At 34.8% G+C, this 19,260-nt stretch overlaps 1 protein-coding gene across 2 annotated transcripts; it reads right to left on the reverse strand.

Annotated features, from left to right (window-relative positions):
* Positions 1–1,401: 1,401 nt before the first annotated feature.
* LOC128985981 (RNA-binding protein 5-like) lies at positions 1,402–18,400 on the reverse strand. 2 transcript variants are annotated; one of them, XM_054406011.1, is made up of 5 exons: positions 18,274–18,400; positions 12,010–12,080; positions 7,803–7,871; positions 6,703–6,792; positions 1,402–4,520 (listed from the first exon to the last, which is right to left on the reverse strand). In XM_054406011.1, exon 5 carries the CDS (start codon positions 4,512–4,514, stop codon positions 1,818–1,820), a length of 2,697 nt encoding a protein of 898 aa, XP_054261986.1. In that variant the 5' UTR covers positions 4,515–4,520; positions 6,703–6,792; positions 7,803–7,871; positions 12,010–12,080; positions 18,274–18,400; the 3' UTR covers positions 1,402–1,817. The 2 variants fall into 2 exon arrangements, with proteins under 2 accessions (XP_054261986.1, XP_054261987.1); XM_054406012.1 differs by lacking the exons at positions 12,010–12,080; positions 18,274–18,400 and having other exon boundaries at positions 7,803–8,408.
* Between the last annotated feature and the right edge of the window lie 860 nt (positions 18,401–19,260).

Genomic DNA, 19,260 nt, shown 5'->3' on the forward strand with positions numbered 1-19,260 from the left:
GCTTTAACAATGCAAAAAACAAAACATATAAAACTGTACATATTTTATTTACAACAAATTATTTACAAATTGTAAAATGCAAAAAAGTTAGGAATAAAGTCACTATCTTTTATATTTGCATAAGCATCTTCGTAAGTGTTTTCTGAGTTAAATTTGCATTTATAGTGCATTTTATTTTAACACTGAGACTTTAGTACTGAACTAAAAAAATAATCAATTGATTTATTGACACAAATAATAAATATATTATGTTGCATGCCATAGATAAAACATAATCCTGTATGTTACGACATAATCCTGTATGTTACGACATACAAATAAATTAATGAAGCAAATTAATTATACAGGGTGATTTGTACTCAGTGTGACAAAATTTTTTTGATGTAAGTACAAAGTAAATGAAGTGTGATGATGCATATCAAATGTTCCAAGTCTCAAAATTAGCGTCCCAAAAAATTATTTTATGTTTTTCAAAAATAACCATGCTTTTAAACTTAATACAGCGATTTCTTAATTACCTGTATATAGATTTGAGTAGATAATGTCATTTTCGTGTTCTACATTAAATTTTGAACAAGAATAATGGAAAATGACGGAGGATCAGTTGTAAAAACTCCATTGTAAATAGATTCAAAGATAAAAATTAAGATATTTGATAAAAATTTAAAAAACAATGGTCTATTGCATTTTTCACACCCTGTATACAGGAAAGTGTCGGAATATGTTAAAAACTGCGTCCTTTTATAAGCTTTCTAACCATATGCTACACTATTGAGGTTTAGATATTTTTTTGTTTGTTTTAGTGGTTTGAATACCAGAAAACAGTGAACTTTTTTACTGTTTTTACTGTTCAAGCTGAATCAAAAATACAACTTTTGCTTAATACATGCCGACTTTCTATGTTTTAAATGTTAAAGACACCATGCTTTGTAGTCTTCAAACCATTAAAGCGTACATAAGCAGACATAAACCTCAATAGTGTAGCATATCGTTGGAAAGCTTATAAAATGGTGCAGTTTTTAATATATTCCGACACTTTCTTGTATACAGGGTGTGAAAAATGCAATAAACCATTGTTTTTAAAAATTTTATCAAACATCTTAATTTTTATCTTTGAATCTATTTACAATGGAGTTTTTATAACTGATCCTCCGTCATTTTCTATTATTCTTGTTCAAAATTTAATGTAGAACACGAAAATTACATTATCTACTCAAATCCATATACAGGTAATTGAGAAATCACTGTATAAGTTTAAAAACATTGTTATTTTTGAAAAACATAAAATAATTTTTTGGGAAGCTAATTTTTAGACTTGGAACATTTGATATGCATCATCACACTTCATTTACTTTGTACTTACACCAAAAAATTTTTGTCACACTGAGTACAAATCACCCTGTATAGATTTTTAATATTTTACTGTACGAGGACATTTCTATGTGTGTTTCATAGGCATTTCAAATACTGGCAATTCATTCTGAGTAAGAGTTGGATTGCACATAGTACAAATAATAATAATGCAATAAATAATATGTTTTTCTATATAGTGAAAATTACAGTCCCACTCTTTGAATTCATCACCACATATATATACACCACAAAACATGCACTTAAAACGGCCCTTGAGAGTAAAAACCGCTTAAATATTTACAAATGAGTATGTTATGTTAAATATTCAAAGTTTGATATAAAAATATGAAAAATTTACAAACATTAAAACATGATAACTTTCATTTGTATTAAAATTACATTTCATAGCATATAAGGTAAATATTTGTACTGTCAATATTATGTCAAATATTCTACTAACAGACCTAACCTTGATTCTCTTCTATTTCTTGATACCTAATATACATCATTTTCCTCACACAGTCCTTATAAGTTTCTCCTGGGCCTGGCACTACGCCAGTAGTTTTTGTACCCAACCCTGCAGTTGCTGATCTTCTTTCTGCTTCAATAATCGTCGTCCTTCCTTGGTTCTTCTTACCAAGACCCATGCCTTCTTGCCACCCCATTTTTTGCAGAAGCTTATTTCCCAAGTTGTCGGATCCAATACCCATTTTGGTTGGCTCTTCGTAACTGATTGTTGCTTCCTTTGATTTAATGTAAGTCTCTTTTAATTTGTTAGGCTGTGGTTTGTCTGGCTCTCCATATTTTAACCTTCTCTCTTTTGCCCTATCTCTGTATTGCATTGTTCTTTTCTGCGCATCGTCAGGGTCCAAACCTCTCGACTTGTACCATTTGTTCAGATTCTGCTTATGCAAGTCTGACAGCTGGGTGTGTTTGACCAGGATATCTTTGCTAGGGAACTGTCTCTTGCACAATAGACAAGCCAGTTTTGACCAATCGACATGTTGTTTTTCCTCACCTTCAACAGTCTCTTCTGGCTCTTCTTCACTGTCACTGCCATTACCATATGCAGCAACCAGGCTGTCTTGTTGCTGTTGGGTTTTTGGCGGTGATGAAGTTACTGACATTCCACTGGGGATAGTTACATCTTTTCTTTCGAGTACAGCAAAACCTATGTCTGCAGCTCCTTGGGTTCTAAGAGAAGCAGTGTTCACAGACTGCTGTGCAACCAGGTTTTGTTTGGCAATTTCTTTTTTATGATTCAAAGTCTTTGCCCACTTTTCCATATCTTTGGCAATTCTTTTAGCAACTTTTACCTTGTCTTTATCACTAGTTTTGTCTTTTATTTTCTTGTCATCATCTTTAAGATCTCCATTTTCTAGAGCGTCAGAAATTCCAGCAGCACTAGCAATAGATGCCATAGCACCTGAGGTAGTAGCAGCAGTTGGTGCCGGCATAAAAGTATTTCTATTGGAATCCCAGTACAAAAATTTTGCTAACTTTGAATTATAGTAGTACTGGGAATTAGCATCATAGTAAAGAGTTGTATAAGGGTCATAGTAATAACCTGAGGTTTTATCGTACTGATAGGTGCTGACATCAGGAATACAGTAAGTCCTAGACCCTGACCCATCAGGAGCCTCTGTCAGTGGGGCTGTGCTTGATGTGCTACTAGCAGCTGGTTTTGCTAGGTTCTCTGCAGAAGAATCTGAAGGCAATGAGATCTGACCTCCTTCTGAAATCAATTTGTGATAGTACTGCTGATAATATGTTAAATAGGTATTTTTCTCTTCAGGAGTCTTTGCATACAAATTTGCACTGTACTCAGCTAGGCGACTTACATCTTTCAGAGTATACTGACTCATTTCCCCAGTCTTCTGATGACTCCACTGAGCAGCTTCAACTGCTGAATTTCCTGCCTTAGATGCCTGAATGATGGCACTCTGGGAAGCTGTGTCTGATTTGTAGTATGAAACTAATGGAGTTTTTCCATCAATTTCAGGTGATGCCATTAAAAGTGCATTATGTAGAAATGTAGCATCCATGACATAGTTCATTTCAATATAACAGACTCCTAAAGATGTACTAGTAACTGGATCCCTTCCAATACGGACACTTTTTATAGGAAGATTGGAGAGTACTTGAATTGCTTCAAGTACGTTTGCCTCAGTTGTCAAAGTGTCTAATCCTCGAAGAAGAACTGTGTTGGTAGGGTATGCACTAACTTCATCAGCAATAGCATCTTCTCTAGTGCACCCACATTTATAACAAATATCTCGTCTCTTGAAATTGTGTGCTGAGCACTTGCAATGCCAATCACTATAATAATGTAATCGAGTATCTTTAGGTAGACTAAACTGCATGATAGCTCTGTAGTGGTTGTTTAGCATCAATTCTCCATTTTTTAACTCCATACATTTTACAGCCTCTTCTGTAGAAGCAAACTCAACAAATGCAAATCCTCTAGAGGTGCCATTTTTTCTTCTGATCATGCGAATATCTGATGGGTCAAGACCACATTTGGCAATTTCTTGTCTAATATCATTTTCAGTTATATGTTGAGCCAGACCTCTAATGATTATAGTTCTGTTTTGCATAGGTTGAACACCAGCTGGAAGTTCTGGCCAATCATTTCTTAAATCTGATAAATCGTTGTTCCAAGAAGAATTACTACTCTCATATCCATCTGATTTTCCCCAAACCTTTTCCAACCAATCATCTTTTTGACCACCCCCTTGAGTGCTACTCCATTCCCTGTTACTGAAATCCCTGTCCTTTCCAGATTCATCATCCCAATTCCTCCTATCTCCCCTAAAACCCCTGCCTCGTGTTTCCTCATCATTCCAATTTTTTCTCAACTTCTCATCATCCCACCCTCTTCCTGGAGAACCCCTATAGCCCCGTCTTTCCCTAGAACTTGAACGTCTCCTATCACGACCACGATCCCTTTCCCTTGACCTACTTCTTGATCTTCTATCACGCGGACGCCTTTCTTCATTGTCAAGGAACCTGTTTACAGAATTTTCCCAGGAATCTCTTTCTCTCCCGCCCCTACTTTCCCAATCTCGAGACATGCCCGAGTCCCGTTGTCTGGAATACTCTTCAGGGTTATCGGACCTCTGGTAGTAGGCGCTGCCACCATCGAAGCCTCTCCGGTCCATGCCAGTCTAATGTTCATAATAACCAACATAATCAAAAACCAATTAGTCAATTGCATTTAAATGACAGATAAATTATAATTGCATTTGGTAACCAGTCCAGTCCATATCTGCCCTCTGGGGCTACACATAGAAAAAAATACCATATACAACACAATTAAACACAGCTGACAGGTAGCTTTTAAAACTCCATCTTTGGTAAAGCTGAAAAAAATCATTAACCCTCCATACAATTTAAGAAATAGCTTCTAAATACACCTGAAAAATAATTACACAATTAACAAAATCAAAGAAACAACCATTAAAATACGGGTAATGTTGTGTGCAGAGTAAAATTGCACCAACTGAATTACGGGTATCATGTTTTGGCAGAAAAACCATAATAAGAAAAATGATGGAATGGTGGCGGATTTCTTTCAACCCTATAGTAAGTGGACAAACCATCTGAACCTTAATTTGCATAAAGGAATTTTAAAATGGACAAAGACCATGACTGAATTTAGATGAAACTTGTGTAAACACAGACAGACTAGTTTACTGGATGGGAATAGAATAATGAGTACCATTCAGGCACTATTGTGAATCAAATTATATCTTATATTTTCCTATGATGGATTGTCATCTTACAATGGGAAAATATGTTAGTATACTATGAATAACACTTTTGGTCTTTTCAAATACAAGAATAACAATAATGAAAATTCAATCATGCCAAGTAATAATAAAAAAACCCATACATAAAGACTGTTTTAAGAGGCAAAACCATAAAGAAATAAAAAAAATTGCTTTTATCATTAAAAAATTAAGGAGGATTCTGTAATGAATGCTGTTTGGCCATACATTTTTAACAACTAAAAATATGTATTTTTAAAAGCCGTCATACACAATTTTAATTGTATCATAGTTTTATTTTTTATGTAAGCCCTTTGGCAACAGACCCAAAAAACAAATTGGAAAAATCTGAAGGTGTTTTCCTAAGTGGTAGTAAAAAGTTAAATTTGTTGTAATGTTAAAAAATTTTAATAAACTTGCTGTTAGTTGAACATAAGATTTTTACGTTTTATATGCTGATGTAAGGCATGAGTGATGTGATCAAAGTAACATTATTAGATAAATAAACAAGTCCTCACCACCTTAACTTGAGGCAGCCCAAACTGACCTGCAGGGCCTTTAACAGCTGGCAACACACGCCCCTTTTACAATCCTATTAGCAACGCTTCCGTGAACGTCCTAGTTCAATAATTAATACAAGTATAATCTGATATATTAATTTACTCGTTTACATTAATAACATAAATTTAACACACATTTCTATTTATATCCTGTCTAAAACAGACAGTTTTTACGGTTTTTGAGCTATAAACAAAGTATCAAGGGTAACATAAGTATAAACCGTAAACATTGTCCGATTTGGATGGAACACAAACAGAAATGTTTGTTTAATCAATGTCACTAACTTAAACTAGTAAATTAATACATTAGATTATCGTTTTATTGAACTAGGGAGTTCACGGAACAGTTGCTAATAGGATTGTAAAAGGGTCGCGCGGGTAATGGTCCTGCAGGTCAGTTTGGGCTGCCTCAAGTTAAGGTGTCGAGGACTATAGATAATGATACAAAATTTCCCACACACACAATGAAAAATTTGCTTTTGCTGAGACTCACAAAATGAATCAATAAAGACAGAGAAGTTTTGAAATCATGGCTTGACAAATGAAGTAACATGGATCAAGATAAGTCAGACAAACCCCAATACAAATTAAAAGCAAACATTAAATTAAATTTACAAACAGGGCAGGAAGAGTGAAAAATGTGATTTGGGGGCTAATCGTAGTTCTTAAATAAACCTCAATGATACCAAAGACCGTCAGCTGTGCTGCGGTTACCATAGGTTCTGGCGCACACCACTGGTAGCGCCATGTAGTTGCGGCCTAAGCGCTACGTAACTACACGGCACTCCCAGCGGTGAGCGCCAGAACCTATAATATCCATGGTAAAAACTGCATGGCTGACAGTCTATATTTAATTCTTTTTGTCTATGGTGATACTGAGAGTCTATTTGAAGTCATCACAGTTTAGACATTTTACCAAGTAGAACCCACAGGAAACAGATTATTTTTATCACAATTATCTTTTACACAAGTACATGAAAATTCAAAATATATTAAAAACCATCATATTTTGTCCTTACCGTATCAGTGGAGATCCAAAACTTAGAGAAGAATATTGGCACAATCCAGGAAGACTAATTGAGAAATGCTATCCAGTTAGGATTTCTTATCTGTAACAAGTTGTGTAATTGCTGTGGTGAAAGGTTCAACAAGACTTTTAAATTATTCCAATGAACCCTTCGACAAAAATATATGCTGTCCAATTTCATGTCCACATGTTTTGGTAATTGTCCACAATGTCTTTCACACATGAGATTCACAGATGGTACGGTAATGCAACTCTTGAGAAAACTGACACTATTCCTGGTTTTATCCAGACCACATGATTATATCGATTACGCTGAGAATTCCTGCTGAACTTCATCTTGAGTTTTAAAATTGTGGAAGGTGCTATTCCACATGGGAAAAGGTCAAAACCATTATTTGTTAAAATGATTGACACAAAAACTTACCACTTCTGATTTTTCTTGAGAAATTACATTGTTTGTCTAAAATGCTCTGCAAGAACAACATTGTCACTGTTCAAAACCTTGGACAAAGTAGCGTAGAGGATATTTTTTTGGAATAGATAATGTCAAATATAACACAATTTAAAGAGTAGCAGTAAAACAACTGACGGATGTGCTTCAATTTTATAAACTCCCTTACAACAACAATTTTAGTGAATGTTAGTTATGTGTTGATGTGGATTTGAATACACAAATATTTATTTTTCAGTGTCTCCAAAACAGTCAAATTGCACAATGGCTGTGTACCTAGTAGATTGTGTAGCTACAAAAAATAAAAGCAAAATAATGAAACTTGGTGGAAATGGACTAATTTAACAGCTGAATATGGAAATCAAATTTACAAACATTTTAAAATAGCTGTAACATATTAACTAGATTTTTCTAACTTCAATATAGCGTAAAATTGTTGAACAATAGTTTCCAAAAACCTGAATCCATATCATAAAAAAATCATGTTAAACTGATATTATAAAGCTAGTAATATGTGTGTAGTTATGTAACAGTGCTTTTTAAAGTTACAACATCAAATGATGTGTAGGATATGATTTGTTTGTAGTTATATTCCATGCACTTAAGATGCTTATAAACTATATTGGACCATGACAATGTACCTCCAGTGAAGTGAAGTTCTTTTATCAGCTGTAGGATCTTATTGTAGTCCAAAGAGCTAGGCTGCTGCTCTGTAAAAGGAGTCACAAGTTTGAAATATAAAGCTTATGTTATTGGTAGCTCAACGATTTTACTGCAGTCCAACACCAAGTGAAGACCAAAATTAGATAGTTGCACCCTGAGATTTATAAAGCCAAAGTAATAAGAAAAAATACTTGTTACCAAATAACAAGCACACTACTTTAACTATCAGACCACTGTAATGTGTTGCTACTCTGCTTCCGAATCTGAGTTATCATTACGTGGAAATGAAGTATCGTCCTTTATGTCCACATTCGTGCAATTTTCTATTCGACTTTTTTCATCTTTCGTTTTTATTTGCCGCAGCTGAAGCATGCTTGTGAGCACGCTGCGTAAGTGTCCACATATGTGTGCTATAAAGTGCTCCTGACAGAAGAGTAAAATCTTGTAGAAAACATAATGGTGTTTGTATTGTAATTTATTTGTGTGATTATGAATCACGACACTTTGGCAGTTGCTTGAATTAGTGTTGCTTGTCAAAAGTGTACAACACAAAGCAATATCAAAAGTGCAATATCAGAAGTGTACAAACACAAAAGAAATGCTCGTTCTGTATGGAATAAAGATTACTTTAAAACAAGAAACTTTAAATATTAAGTAGTTCGGAGCTTAGTGAAAATACTTTGTTTAAAAATTTCACTAGAAATTATCTCTAGAATGTCTAGAGATAATTTTTATCACCTGCGCATCAAGGTGTATGATTTTATATACTGCACAATGCAATAAACAAGTTAAAACAACTCAAAACAACCCTAAGCAGCACGGTAAAACGCAAGAATAACCAAAGTTTTGGTTCAGGTTGCTTTGAGGCATGCAATTCAGAAACTACTCGGGTTTCTCAGAAAAAAAAGCAGGCTGCTCCGCATGTGTCACGTGCTCTAACGAGCATGTAAAATCACACAAGTGTGGACATAGCTATTGGTAATATGATTAGCCTAAATTAAAATTTTATTTTAATGTATGAAATGGATATGTTTCAGTTCAACTTTAGGAAATGAAACAGACTGAGAGATTTTATAGTTTTTGTAGTTAATAGGGCATCAAGTTCTATTATCCTATTCCATTTAGTCACAAATATATCATGAAATCAAAAATATAGGCCTATGTAAGTAACCGCTTGTAACCAGGCATTGCACACATTCTACAATGCCTTACACTAATGCTATATAACATTTAGACAAGATCAGCTTCACTTTAGAAACATTTCAAAACCTAAACAGGTCCGAATTTTAATTTCGAATTTAAAAAAAATTGAATCAAAGATACACAAATCTTTCAACTTGCTGACAGATCCGAGTCTTGCCTGCCTATTTGTGGGAGGAATTCCAAATTTAAATTTTAATGACTGATCTTAGCCTATTTATAAGTAGATAAATGTTAAAATGATTTACTTCATAAGTCCTTAGGACCATTAATATCTTAGCCTATATATAAGTAGATAAATGTTAAAATGATTTACTTCATAAGTCCTTAGGACCATTAATATCTACTTTGAAAAATTAAACAACCTGCAGCTAGAAAAAAAGAAAATTATAAAGGAAAAACTTTAAGCAAAATCATTTTACTAATATGAGAGGAAACTGATAATTTTACAGCCAATCAAGTTACTTTAACATTAGAGTCAGTGTCATAATTTTACATTGTTACATAGAGGGTTTAAATTGGTTTTTCTTATTTTTTAACCCTAAAAACTAATAATTTCCCTATTTCTCTCTAGACCATTATAAAGAGCTTAAAAAACAATCATTTAATATAGGCTATCAAAGAGTTTTTGTACGGTTATTGGTTGCGGAGGAAATAAAAAAAACTGTAAATTTAAAATTTCAATGTTAGGCGTATTCTTTAGGGTGGCTAGTGAAATCAACATTGAAAAATTCCCTGACTTTTCCCTGACAATTCCATGATTTTTTTAAACTTTCCCAGATCGACAAATTCAAAATTACAATTTTAATACTAAATAATTCTTCAAAAGGACTAATCTTTATCTGAAGAATATCTTATATATGTTTAAATTAAAAACATACATAAAATCTATAGATACAGGCTAGCTTATATTCAAACTTTGCAACTTAAACTGAGTTAAGTGATACGCAGTTTAAAATAAAATTTAATTTGTACAAAAACACAAAATTTATTTGTACAGACATATTTCTTAGTTTTCACTCACACGGCACACATACTCCCACCAGATCGACCTTTCATAACAATTATTAAAATTATGTTAAACATTTTGCTATTTTCCCTGGCTTATGACAAAATTCTCTGACTTTTCCAGATATTTAATATTCCCTGACATTTCCAGGTTTTCCAGGTCACTAGCCACCCTGTTATAGAGAATATTTTAAAATGTTGTAGACTGGTTGTTTGTAGATATAGTTTGATAAAATGAAAATTTGCTTAGTCTGCAGGTTTGCTGCAACAGGAGTATTTTACTACTAGTTACGACTAGACTAATTATCACATAGGGGTCGGAACCGACTGGAAAAGTAATGGATGAAATAGACTGCAGTGGTTCCCAAAAGGTGGTCCGCGGACAGTTTGCAAGGGGTCCGCGGCTATCTGGGGAAAAAAATTTTGAGTTCTTTCCGGGCTCCATCGTGTTTTTTTTTAATGTGCAAAGTATTCAATTTTCATCGTTATTCTTCGCCAATCCAACAGTGACTGCAAATTTCACTGTGCAGTTCTCACCACCATGAAGCATTTAACTCCTTTTTGTACAACCGAGACGTGTGAACAGGCCTTCTCAACACTTTGTCATATGAAAAATAAGTACAGAAATCGTCTCATTGAACATGATGACTTCCGCGTAAATGTTTCAAAGCACGGCAAAATTTTATGAAATTTTAGAGAAAAAAGATTAATTCCATCTCCCACACTAAGAACAGAAGTGGGATTTGTTCGACTTTCAACTACTGTACTGATTTACACTGAATATAACTTAAACATTTGCTTTGTAAAATGAAACTAGATTGTGTTCATGCAACCTTTGGAAATTATCTACCACCCATGCATTTTTATCTTTCATTTGTCATAAATTATTCCTAATGAAACGTTAACTCTGGTATTTACATTATTTTTAACCTGGACATTCTGCTCCATGAAATTATGAATCATAAATTATGACAATTATTTATGGGTCCCGACTACTTAGCTAGTTCACTTAGGGGTCCACGATTACCTGTTATTTGGGAACCACCGAAGTAGAGAACACAACGTTGGTCAGATTTGAACTAGCTCACTTGGTAAAAATTGAAGCTCATTGGAGACGATTAAATTACCAGACATTCTTAATTAAATAAATGATAGTATGAACTACCTTAAAAAAACATTTTGACTATATACTGAACAAATGATAATGGTTTTGTGAGCTAAGAATTAGGGTTTAGTTTAACATGAATTTTGGTTAGGTACAATCTTTTGATAAAAATACATAAATCTTGTGTAGCCTATATTGCTAGATACTTGTGGGTTAAAACGTGGATAAAATAAAGACCTAAGGAGGCTTTTTGAGTAAAAAGACAGCAAAATCTCCTTGATAAACATTAGGCCCTAAATTCATGATCAATCATTTAAATCATTGCAGTGCAAAGTAGAAAGAAAATAAAAGGTACCAAACAATTGGGAACTCAATATTTGAGGGAATAGCAAATATACTAGGTATACAATATTAACTACAGTAGAGCTCCAACTATCCGAATCAATTACCTCATTCGGATTTAATCAATAATTTGTATAGTTTTACCAAATGTTTACCATTGCGATCGCAGAACGCATATTCAAAGATTTCATGAACAAAAAATTCACTATTAAGACTGCAAAAGACGTGCAAGATTTGTCCACAATCGTGAAAAATAGTGAACATGTTTCTATGACCAATGGGCCACCATAAATATTTCTACACGACCATGGGAGTGTGCCTTTTTCCATAACGATTCTCATAACTGTAATTTTAAGTTTTTAAAACTTATTTCTGTAAGCGATTCGGATAGTTGAAATTCAGATAATTTGAGTTATACTGTACTACCATTGAATTACAAATGTGTGACGAACAAAAATTAGATTGTCAGTATTGATACCTTTGAATCAGAAATATTAAGAAAATACAGAAGTTAGGTAATATAGCTATACCTTTTGATTGAAAGTCTTTCAGGAGAACTGTAGATCAATGAAAATTGAAGAAGATCTTCCTGCTAATATATCTGTAATCCACAAACCATAATGACAGCATAGTAAACATTCAAAAATCAAACAGGAAAAGCACTTTTACACCCATAATGTTTCAGCAAAGTCTTCTAAAGGCGGGTACCAGGCATCTTCAGAAATGAATAGGAACTGGAGGAGCCAACCAGCTGAACCCAATGGAGAATATAAACTTGGAGATAAACTGTTGAATGTAAGATTAATAAGCTGTACAACTTAAAATACACAGTTATCTTTCAATAAGAAAGTTAAATAATGTATATTGATTAAGAGAATGAGAATACGATGAACTTGAGTCCACATGAACTCTCTAAAATAGCATAACATGTCCTCTTGTTTAGCTGCTTCTAAATTATCTGTTGTGACTGAATTAGGAAAAAAGCATTAGGCCCATCTTGTAGTCAAAGTGTGTAAAAACTTTAGGGTATCTCAAATACACACATTTTTATTTTAAGTAGCCTATTGTTTTTTTGGGACCAAAAATACTACAAATTTTACACATCCATACAAGCAATTTGGAAAAAAGTTTTAAACAATTTAAGTACCGGTAATGGAATGATGCAGAAACTCTTTTAGTGAATGATTAAAAAAAGATCAAAAAGTCAATAGCGTCAGCCAAAGCACCTAAATAATAAGCCATATTTCGACTTGTGACAAGTCATAATCCGTTAAAATTAATTAGCATATCTAAGCGCTTCTGAACCGATTTATAAAAACGACCTGTGAAGGACAACGTCTCGGTAAACATACATACGCTGCCGTTCTACACGTGGTTCCATACAAGGCCGTTGCGTCAAGAGCTTGCGTTTCCACATGTACATATTTACGTACAAACATATTTACACAGGTAAAATTAGTGTACAGTAGAACCTCTTTAATCCGAACCCCTGTAATCCGAACGTCCACTAATCCGAACGCCTCATTGCTGTACTCTATACACAGTACAGTAGTTCTTTATTGTATACTGTATTTATTGATATACGTACTGTAATTATTTTAATTGTAATGTACAGTACCGTTTATTCCCAATGTTTACTACTGTATTAAATAAACACTGTATTTTACTTTATAAAGCATTTTTCACTTTTCCCTAGCTATTGTTATGTATAAACAACAATATGTTCTGTAATCCGAACTATTCAATAGTCCGAACTACCCCCGGTCCCAATTAGTTCGGATTAAAGAGGTTCTACTGTACAAAATATTTATTTATTAATAAAAAACATTATTTTTAATAATAATGTAAACGCCGAACATATTAAGTGCAGTTCATACCAACCCGTGGTGCTTAAATGGACACCTACTCAATTGATGCCTATTTCTCTCCAGTGCAGAACGGAAGTAATAAGTGACTGTGGACCTTGCCATAGCCACCGTCAGCAGTAGGATACTAGACAGCCAGAATCGGAAATGTAATGGAGAAGTTCCTCATAGCAAACGTATGGCAGGTATCTTATAGCAGAATTATTGGATACAAAATTGGCCAATTTTGCCACCACAGATGACTTTACCGACTTAGCCGAGAGGTTAACAAGTCTGGAAGGCTACAAATAAGCCCTTAGGAATGAAGTTAAAGCTCTGAAGGCAATGAGAAACAAATGTACTTACATTAAACTTAAATGGACCATGAGGGCAGGTCCAGAATAAATAACCTGATCTTCAGAGGACTTGACTTACCACCTACAGCTAAAGATTAAATACTGCATTATGAGATTCCCCGCTGATAAGCTCAGTTACACTATGGAAGTAAGGATCAATAAAGCCCATCCCTTAGACAAGGACAAGAAGACAATTATCGCTCAATTTCCGGATAATACAGACACTCAGTGTATTATGGACAGAGTAGAGACTTTTGGGTCCGATTTACTGTGTACACATGAACTTAAATTAGTGTAATGGTTAGTGAACTCAGAGATCATCGTGTTGTATAAACCTGCCCTCCACACAGATCAGTAAGATCTAACAGATACAACCACATCAAAAAAACGGATGACTATAAGAACTACTGAAACATGTAAACCGAAAAATAATTGTAAGAGCAGGTAAGTTTTAGGAATGGTGTGAAATGGTTCAGAGTAGCCTAAATACCAACGGTTATTACATGAAGGCCTACAAAGACGATTTTATTACACGCCCTTCAAAGAAGACAATCTATAAAAAAAGTTGAAAACATCACATCATCTTGAAAATTTCAGAACAGATTTACTCAAGAAAAAATCCACAACCTGAGGGAGCAACTACAATAAGTGCATCCGCGATGAACACCAGTGGTTCTATCAAACCATCATAATGGCTGATGATGCAGAAGCACAGTAAAGGCAATAGGCTGCGTTATTATTCTTTTTTAGCTCTTTGAGCTAAATAAAAGATAAAATTATGAGTGCCAGTTATATAGGTGTATTAGCAAAACACAAATAGATATAGTAATTTACAGTGGTTGGTATTTTCCTGTTAACACGTTTGCTGCGGCACATCAAATGGAAAGCGTATCCCCAGTGTGGTGCAGCCCGCAGTGTAAAAAAAAACCGTTTGCCGTGTGTGATTTGCTTTCCAATTTCGGTCTGGCAAATATTAAAAAAAAGGGAAGGATGCCCTGCTTTACAACAAGAGTCGACGTAGTTCGCTTAACGTAGCCGGTCCCATTGGAATTGTATTACCAAATGGAGAGAAAAAGGCGCGACAAAAAGTTGATTTTTAAGCTTGTCAGACGGGGATTTTACGGGGAAATTTACTACCAACCTACACCACAGCAAAATGCAAGTGAAACACTACACGCTAACGTGGTATAAGTCCGCTTTCGACGACACTAGAGCAAAAACGAAGATATACAAAAGGCATTGCCGAGCGTACGGTGCGTCCGTACCCGATCGGGAACGGCCGCACTCAACGTGTTAAAGGGAACATTCATTATTATTGATGATTTCATTTTGATGTGTCGATATGTTTTATAATCCGATTATATTGATAACAAATTGAAAAATATCAGCTGACAACTACGATAAGGATAGGTGTGCCTAAATAAATTACAGTTAGAAAACTAGCCTACTTAGTGGAGAACTGTTATCCCCTCCAAGTCCGTTGAACGTTCTATACTAAGTTAGTTTTCTTTGAGTTGCTTGCGCAAAGCGTGCAATTAAACATATAAACATATCTTCCACTTTAAGTTGTCAATTGATTTTTACCGACACTCTGCTGGTAACCAAAATGAAAACGCAAAAAGTTGCAATATTTAGCAGGAAAATTAACTTACCTAATTTAGCTCACAGTAGTGGAAAACTTTGTGTAAAAAAAAAACGTGTAGCCTAATCACGGCTTAATCCTTCTTGCCTTTTACGGATTAACCAGGTGTAACTGATCATCAATGACAAGGCAGTAAGTTATCAAGTGATAACAAGAATTTAGTAAAAATTGTTATATTTTCTATCACCGAAAAGCTAAGGGACGTTCCTGACTACCTTTTTATACGAGTAGGCCTTTACCATTTTGTTTGGAAAATCATGGGCTCCAATATTATACATAAAACATAAGGAATATTCGTTAAAAAAAAAATTGTTTAGGTAAAAAAAAATATTTTGGAAAAAGTAAAAATAAATAAGTTTGCGCTCAATGAAATTGTATAAATTGTAGGCCTATAAATATTTGAAAATAGCCACTTTGTTCTGAATTTTATGAGGATTCCAAAAATATAGGCCTAATATTATAAGGAAGTAGATTTGCAAATAAATAAGTTATAGGCAAAAAAGAGATTTTGGTACATAGCGTTTAGCTGAGAATGCATAGCCTAGAACCATAGCTAGGAATCTGGCTGATAAGTGATTTTTAACACTAAAACAATGATAAACGTAATAAAACACATCAGTCATCGGTGCGAGGATAATCAAGCTGTGTACAAATACGCACGTCAGCTGTCTGCTACAATTAAGATCGGCTCGAGAGAAAAAAGCGCTTAGAGACAGACCTCCGGAGAATGCTTAGGCTAGGCGCACACGAGCGATTATTTTGAAGCGACTATTTCATCGGCCGATCTGTGCATCATGTATTTGAATGGAAGCGCGCACACAGGCGATTGAGAATTGCGCCGATTTTAAAATCTGGGTTTTGCCACAGATTCGTAGGCGAGGCGATTGTCGCCCGAAAATCTGTAACGTACAGATTGTTATCAGTCCGCGCACACGGTCGACTAAAAAATCGGCCAGTCGCTTGTTGTTCTCCACAGGAGTCAGTGATCTTCAGTACTTCAGTCTGATTTGTGCTGTTTTCTTTGCTAAAAAAATGCCACAGCTGTTATAATAAAAACTGAAACTTTCAACAAACATTCTTAAAGAACTTTTTACTGTCATCTTGTAAAGTGTATAGTTTATAAAACTGTCGATTTAAAAGTCTCTGACTTACTATCGGATGAACCCAATATTTAAGTTGTCTTCTTTTTTCTTTGGTCTAATTAGAAGAGCACAAACATAGGTTAATTCAACAAAGTCCATTTTAGTATAGCTTAAACCCATTTAAAAAGAATCCATTTCTCGACTAAAAAATCGCCACGTGTGCGCCTAGAAATAAACCAATGGCGATTTATTTTTGGCCGATTTTTTTATCGGCCGATCGAAAAATCGACCGTGTGCGCCAGGCCTTAGAATCTGCCAATAAAAAGATACCTAACTCGATCCAGTTCAATCCGATTTTGTCAGTCATAGAGCCTTCGCCGTAAACAGTGTTTGTGAGTCGAAATTTCGACACAAAACACTACACAAAGTGTGTCGCACGTCGATTTTTCGACGAGTGACGCTCGGAGGGTTAAGGTGCTCGGCCGTATTTTTCCGCAAAACGGCCACCAATAGATTTTGGCGTGAGCAATTTGTCTCTTTACGCCCTTGTGTTGTAGGCCTACCCTCCTGCGTTCCTGGTAACTTATAGCCTATGCCCATGATACTGACTTGTGCGGTCGTATTTTTCCGTAATACGGAAAACACAGTGCCGTTTATTGATTTTTAGAAGCGCGGGCACTGGGCCTACCTACTTAGGCTACTTATTGGTAAGTTATTGGCAGGTTCACACAAGTCTACCTGACATCCGGGCCAACTGCGTTTGAGTGTGTGTGTGCAAGGGTCTAACTTACTAATCCGGGGTACACTTCCATATCTGTTGGCACGAACAACCGAATGAGTAATATTAATTATTCGATTGTTTCATTCGATATATCGTTTGGTTAGTTAGGTTAGGTTAACCCTTAGAGTGCCAGGCGAGAAATAAAAGTAACGCTCAAAAAATGCCGATGATTTTTCCCGAAGGTCGCGCTAAAAATGCCGAGCGCGATCTGGCGATTTTTAGGTTAAAATTTTGTAAAAATCGAACTTTCGATATTTCGACCAACGAAAATCGATGTATCGCATCTAGTAACTTTCGTCTCAATGTTAATATATGGGTTAAAAGAATCCGAGTATCCATTCGGTTGTTATGACAACTGTTCGATCATTACGAAACGTCCGGTCAGCCGGACGTTGGCACTTTTGGCTCGTTTTAAAAACGTCCGGTTCCCAGGACGTTGGCACTCAAAGGGTTAACCTTACCTAACCAACCAAACGATATATCGAATAATCGATTAGTTATATCGATCGATATTTTCATTCGGTTGTTTGTGCCAACAGATACGGAAGTGTAGGCCTACCCCTAATCCGTCAAGTGCCACAGCTGTCTGAACGAAGTATAAGGTAAGTGACCAGATCAGACTTTTAAAAGTTAATTTAGGCTAGGTCAATTACTGTACAACACACGTTTGTAGGCTTACCACGAAGGCTGGGCGTAAACTTGGGTTTTATATGACAAAACAATATTTGCAAATTAGCCATAATCACTAGCCTAAGTAGACCCTAATTCCTTCAAATTGACCAACTTATGCTGAGCACTCAATCTTACATCACTGAGAACTCCCTGAGTACATGGTCAATCCTTCAAGCCAATAATGAGGTCAAAACCTATAGTTAGCCGATAATCTTATGAAGATGATGTTTACAATATGGATACTAATGTATTCAACTGTTCTAGGCTAGTTAGACTTAAAAAGTAATTTTGTATAGTCAAATTGTTGGGGAACATTCAACGTAAGTTACTGTTATGGGAATCTGGGAAAGCCACGCAGTCTGTTTATTAATTGGGAAATTAGAACGTTATCGTTCATAAGCTACTCAAATTACTTACCTCATTGCTATCACCATTGATGTATTCTACTATTAATGACCGACGATCTTCTATAAGTAGTGCATTGTTAATTAAAAGTGCAAAAATAAAACCGAAATCACCACAAAATCACTCCCTTGTTCTGGAATCAAGATGGCGGACCATGAAAGATGAAATGAGAATAAGAAATAGAGAAATTTGAGTACTTTACGTCACACAGAAAAAAGCAAATCAATACAGTTAACTCAAATAAACCTTAAATCATATATATATAAGTACATTAAAAATAATAAAATTCCTGTACCGTATTGTAGTTTTTCGTTACTTTATTGAAGAATAAAGTGGTCAAAATATAGAGCTTTAATACATGTTTATTGGCTTGTAATATTTTACAAACGAAATTAATGAAGATAGTAACTAATTACTCAAAGTAAACGCACTGCTGTACCGTTCAAAGGAGGTTCAAAGTCAAAGCTAATAATAATTAACTGATATTAACATTTAATACTAATACTCGTAAGTACAACTTATACTTTCGAATTTTATTATTTTATTTTACATTTAATATGCTACAAATTAGGTACTTTAAGAAAATATTTTGGTTGCTAAATAACATTAAAATTTCAAACGCATTGTCAAACCATAGATGAAACATATATTTAATGTTGTAAAACTGGGTGACCTAAATTAAAAATGTTTTAGTTGAGGCTAAATAGCCCAGCCACAGCTAGATAGCATGCTTAGACCATTACTATAGTTTATATAGTCATATGCTTGACTTTTGATCACTAACTAAGTTTACTATAGTCACAGCTTCAAAACTTATCATTCTTTTTCAAGTCCTGAAAGTTCGTTAGGTTATGTGGTTTATGTACTGTTTTTTATGTGGTTGAAGTCATGTGAGCCGACGGTGTAAACTAGGGTGTTGACGTGATTACAATGATTTTTTCGTGATTTACTTGTGGTCTAAACTATTAAAACCCTTTGCGGTATGTTATTAAGTCTCCC

This window comes from Macrosteles quadrilineatus, unplaced genomic scaffold, assembly GCF_028750875.1.
Source record: "Macrosteles quadrilineatus isolate MER2022 unplaced genomic scaffold, UCM_ALF_1.0 Scaffold_2__2_contigs__length_208266976, whole genome shotgun sequence".
NCBI classification, from domain to species: Eukaryota; Metazoa; Arthropoda; class Insecta; order Hemiptera; family Cicadellidae; genus Macrosteles; species Macrosteles quadrilineatus.

Bases quoted from the DNA above. Each gene is read 5' to 3' on its own strand.
- LOC128985981 (XM_054406011.1), bottom strand. From the start codon at position 4,514: ATGGACCGGAGAGGCTTCGATGGTGGCAGCGCCTACTACCAGAGGTCC.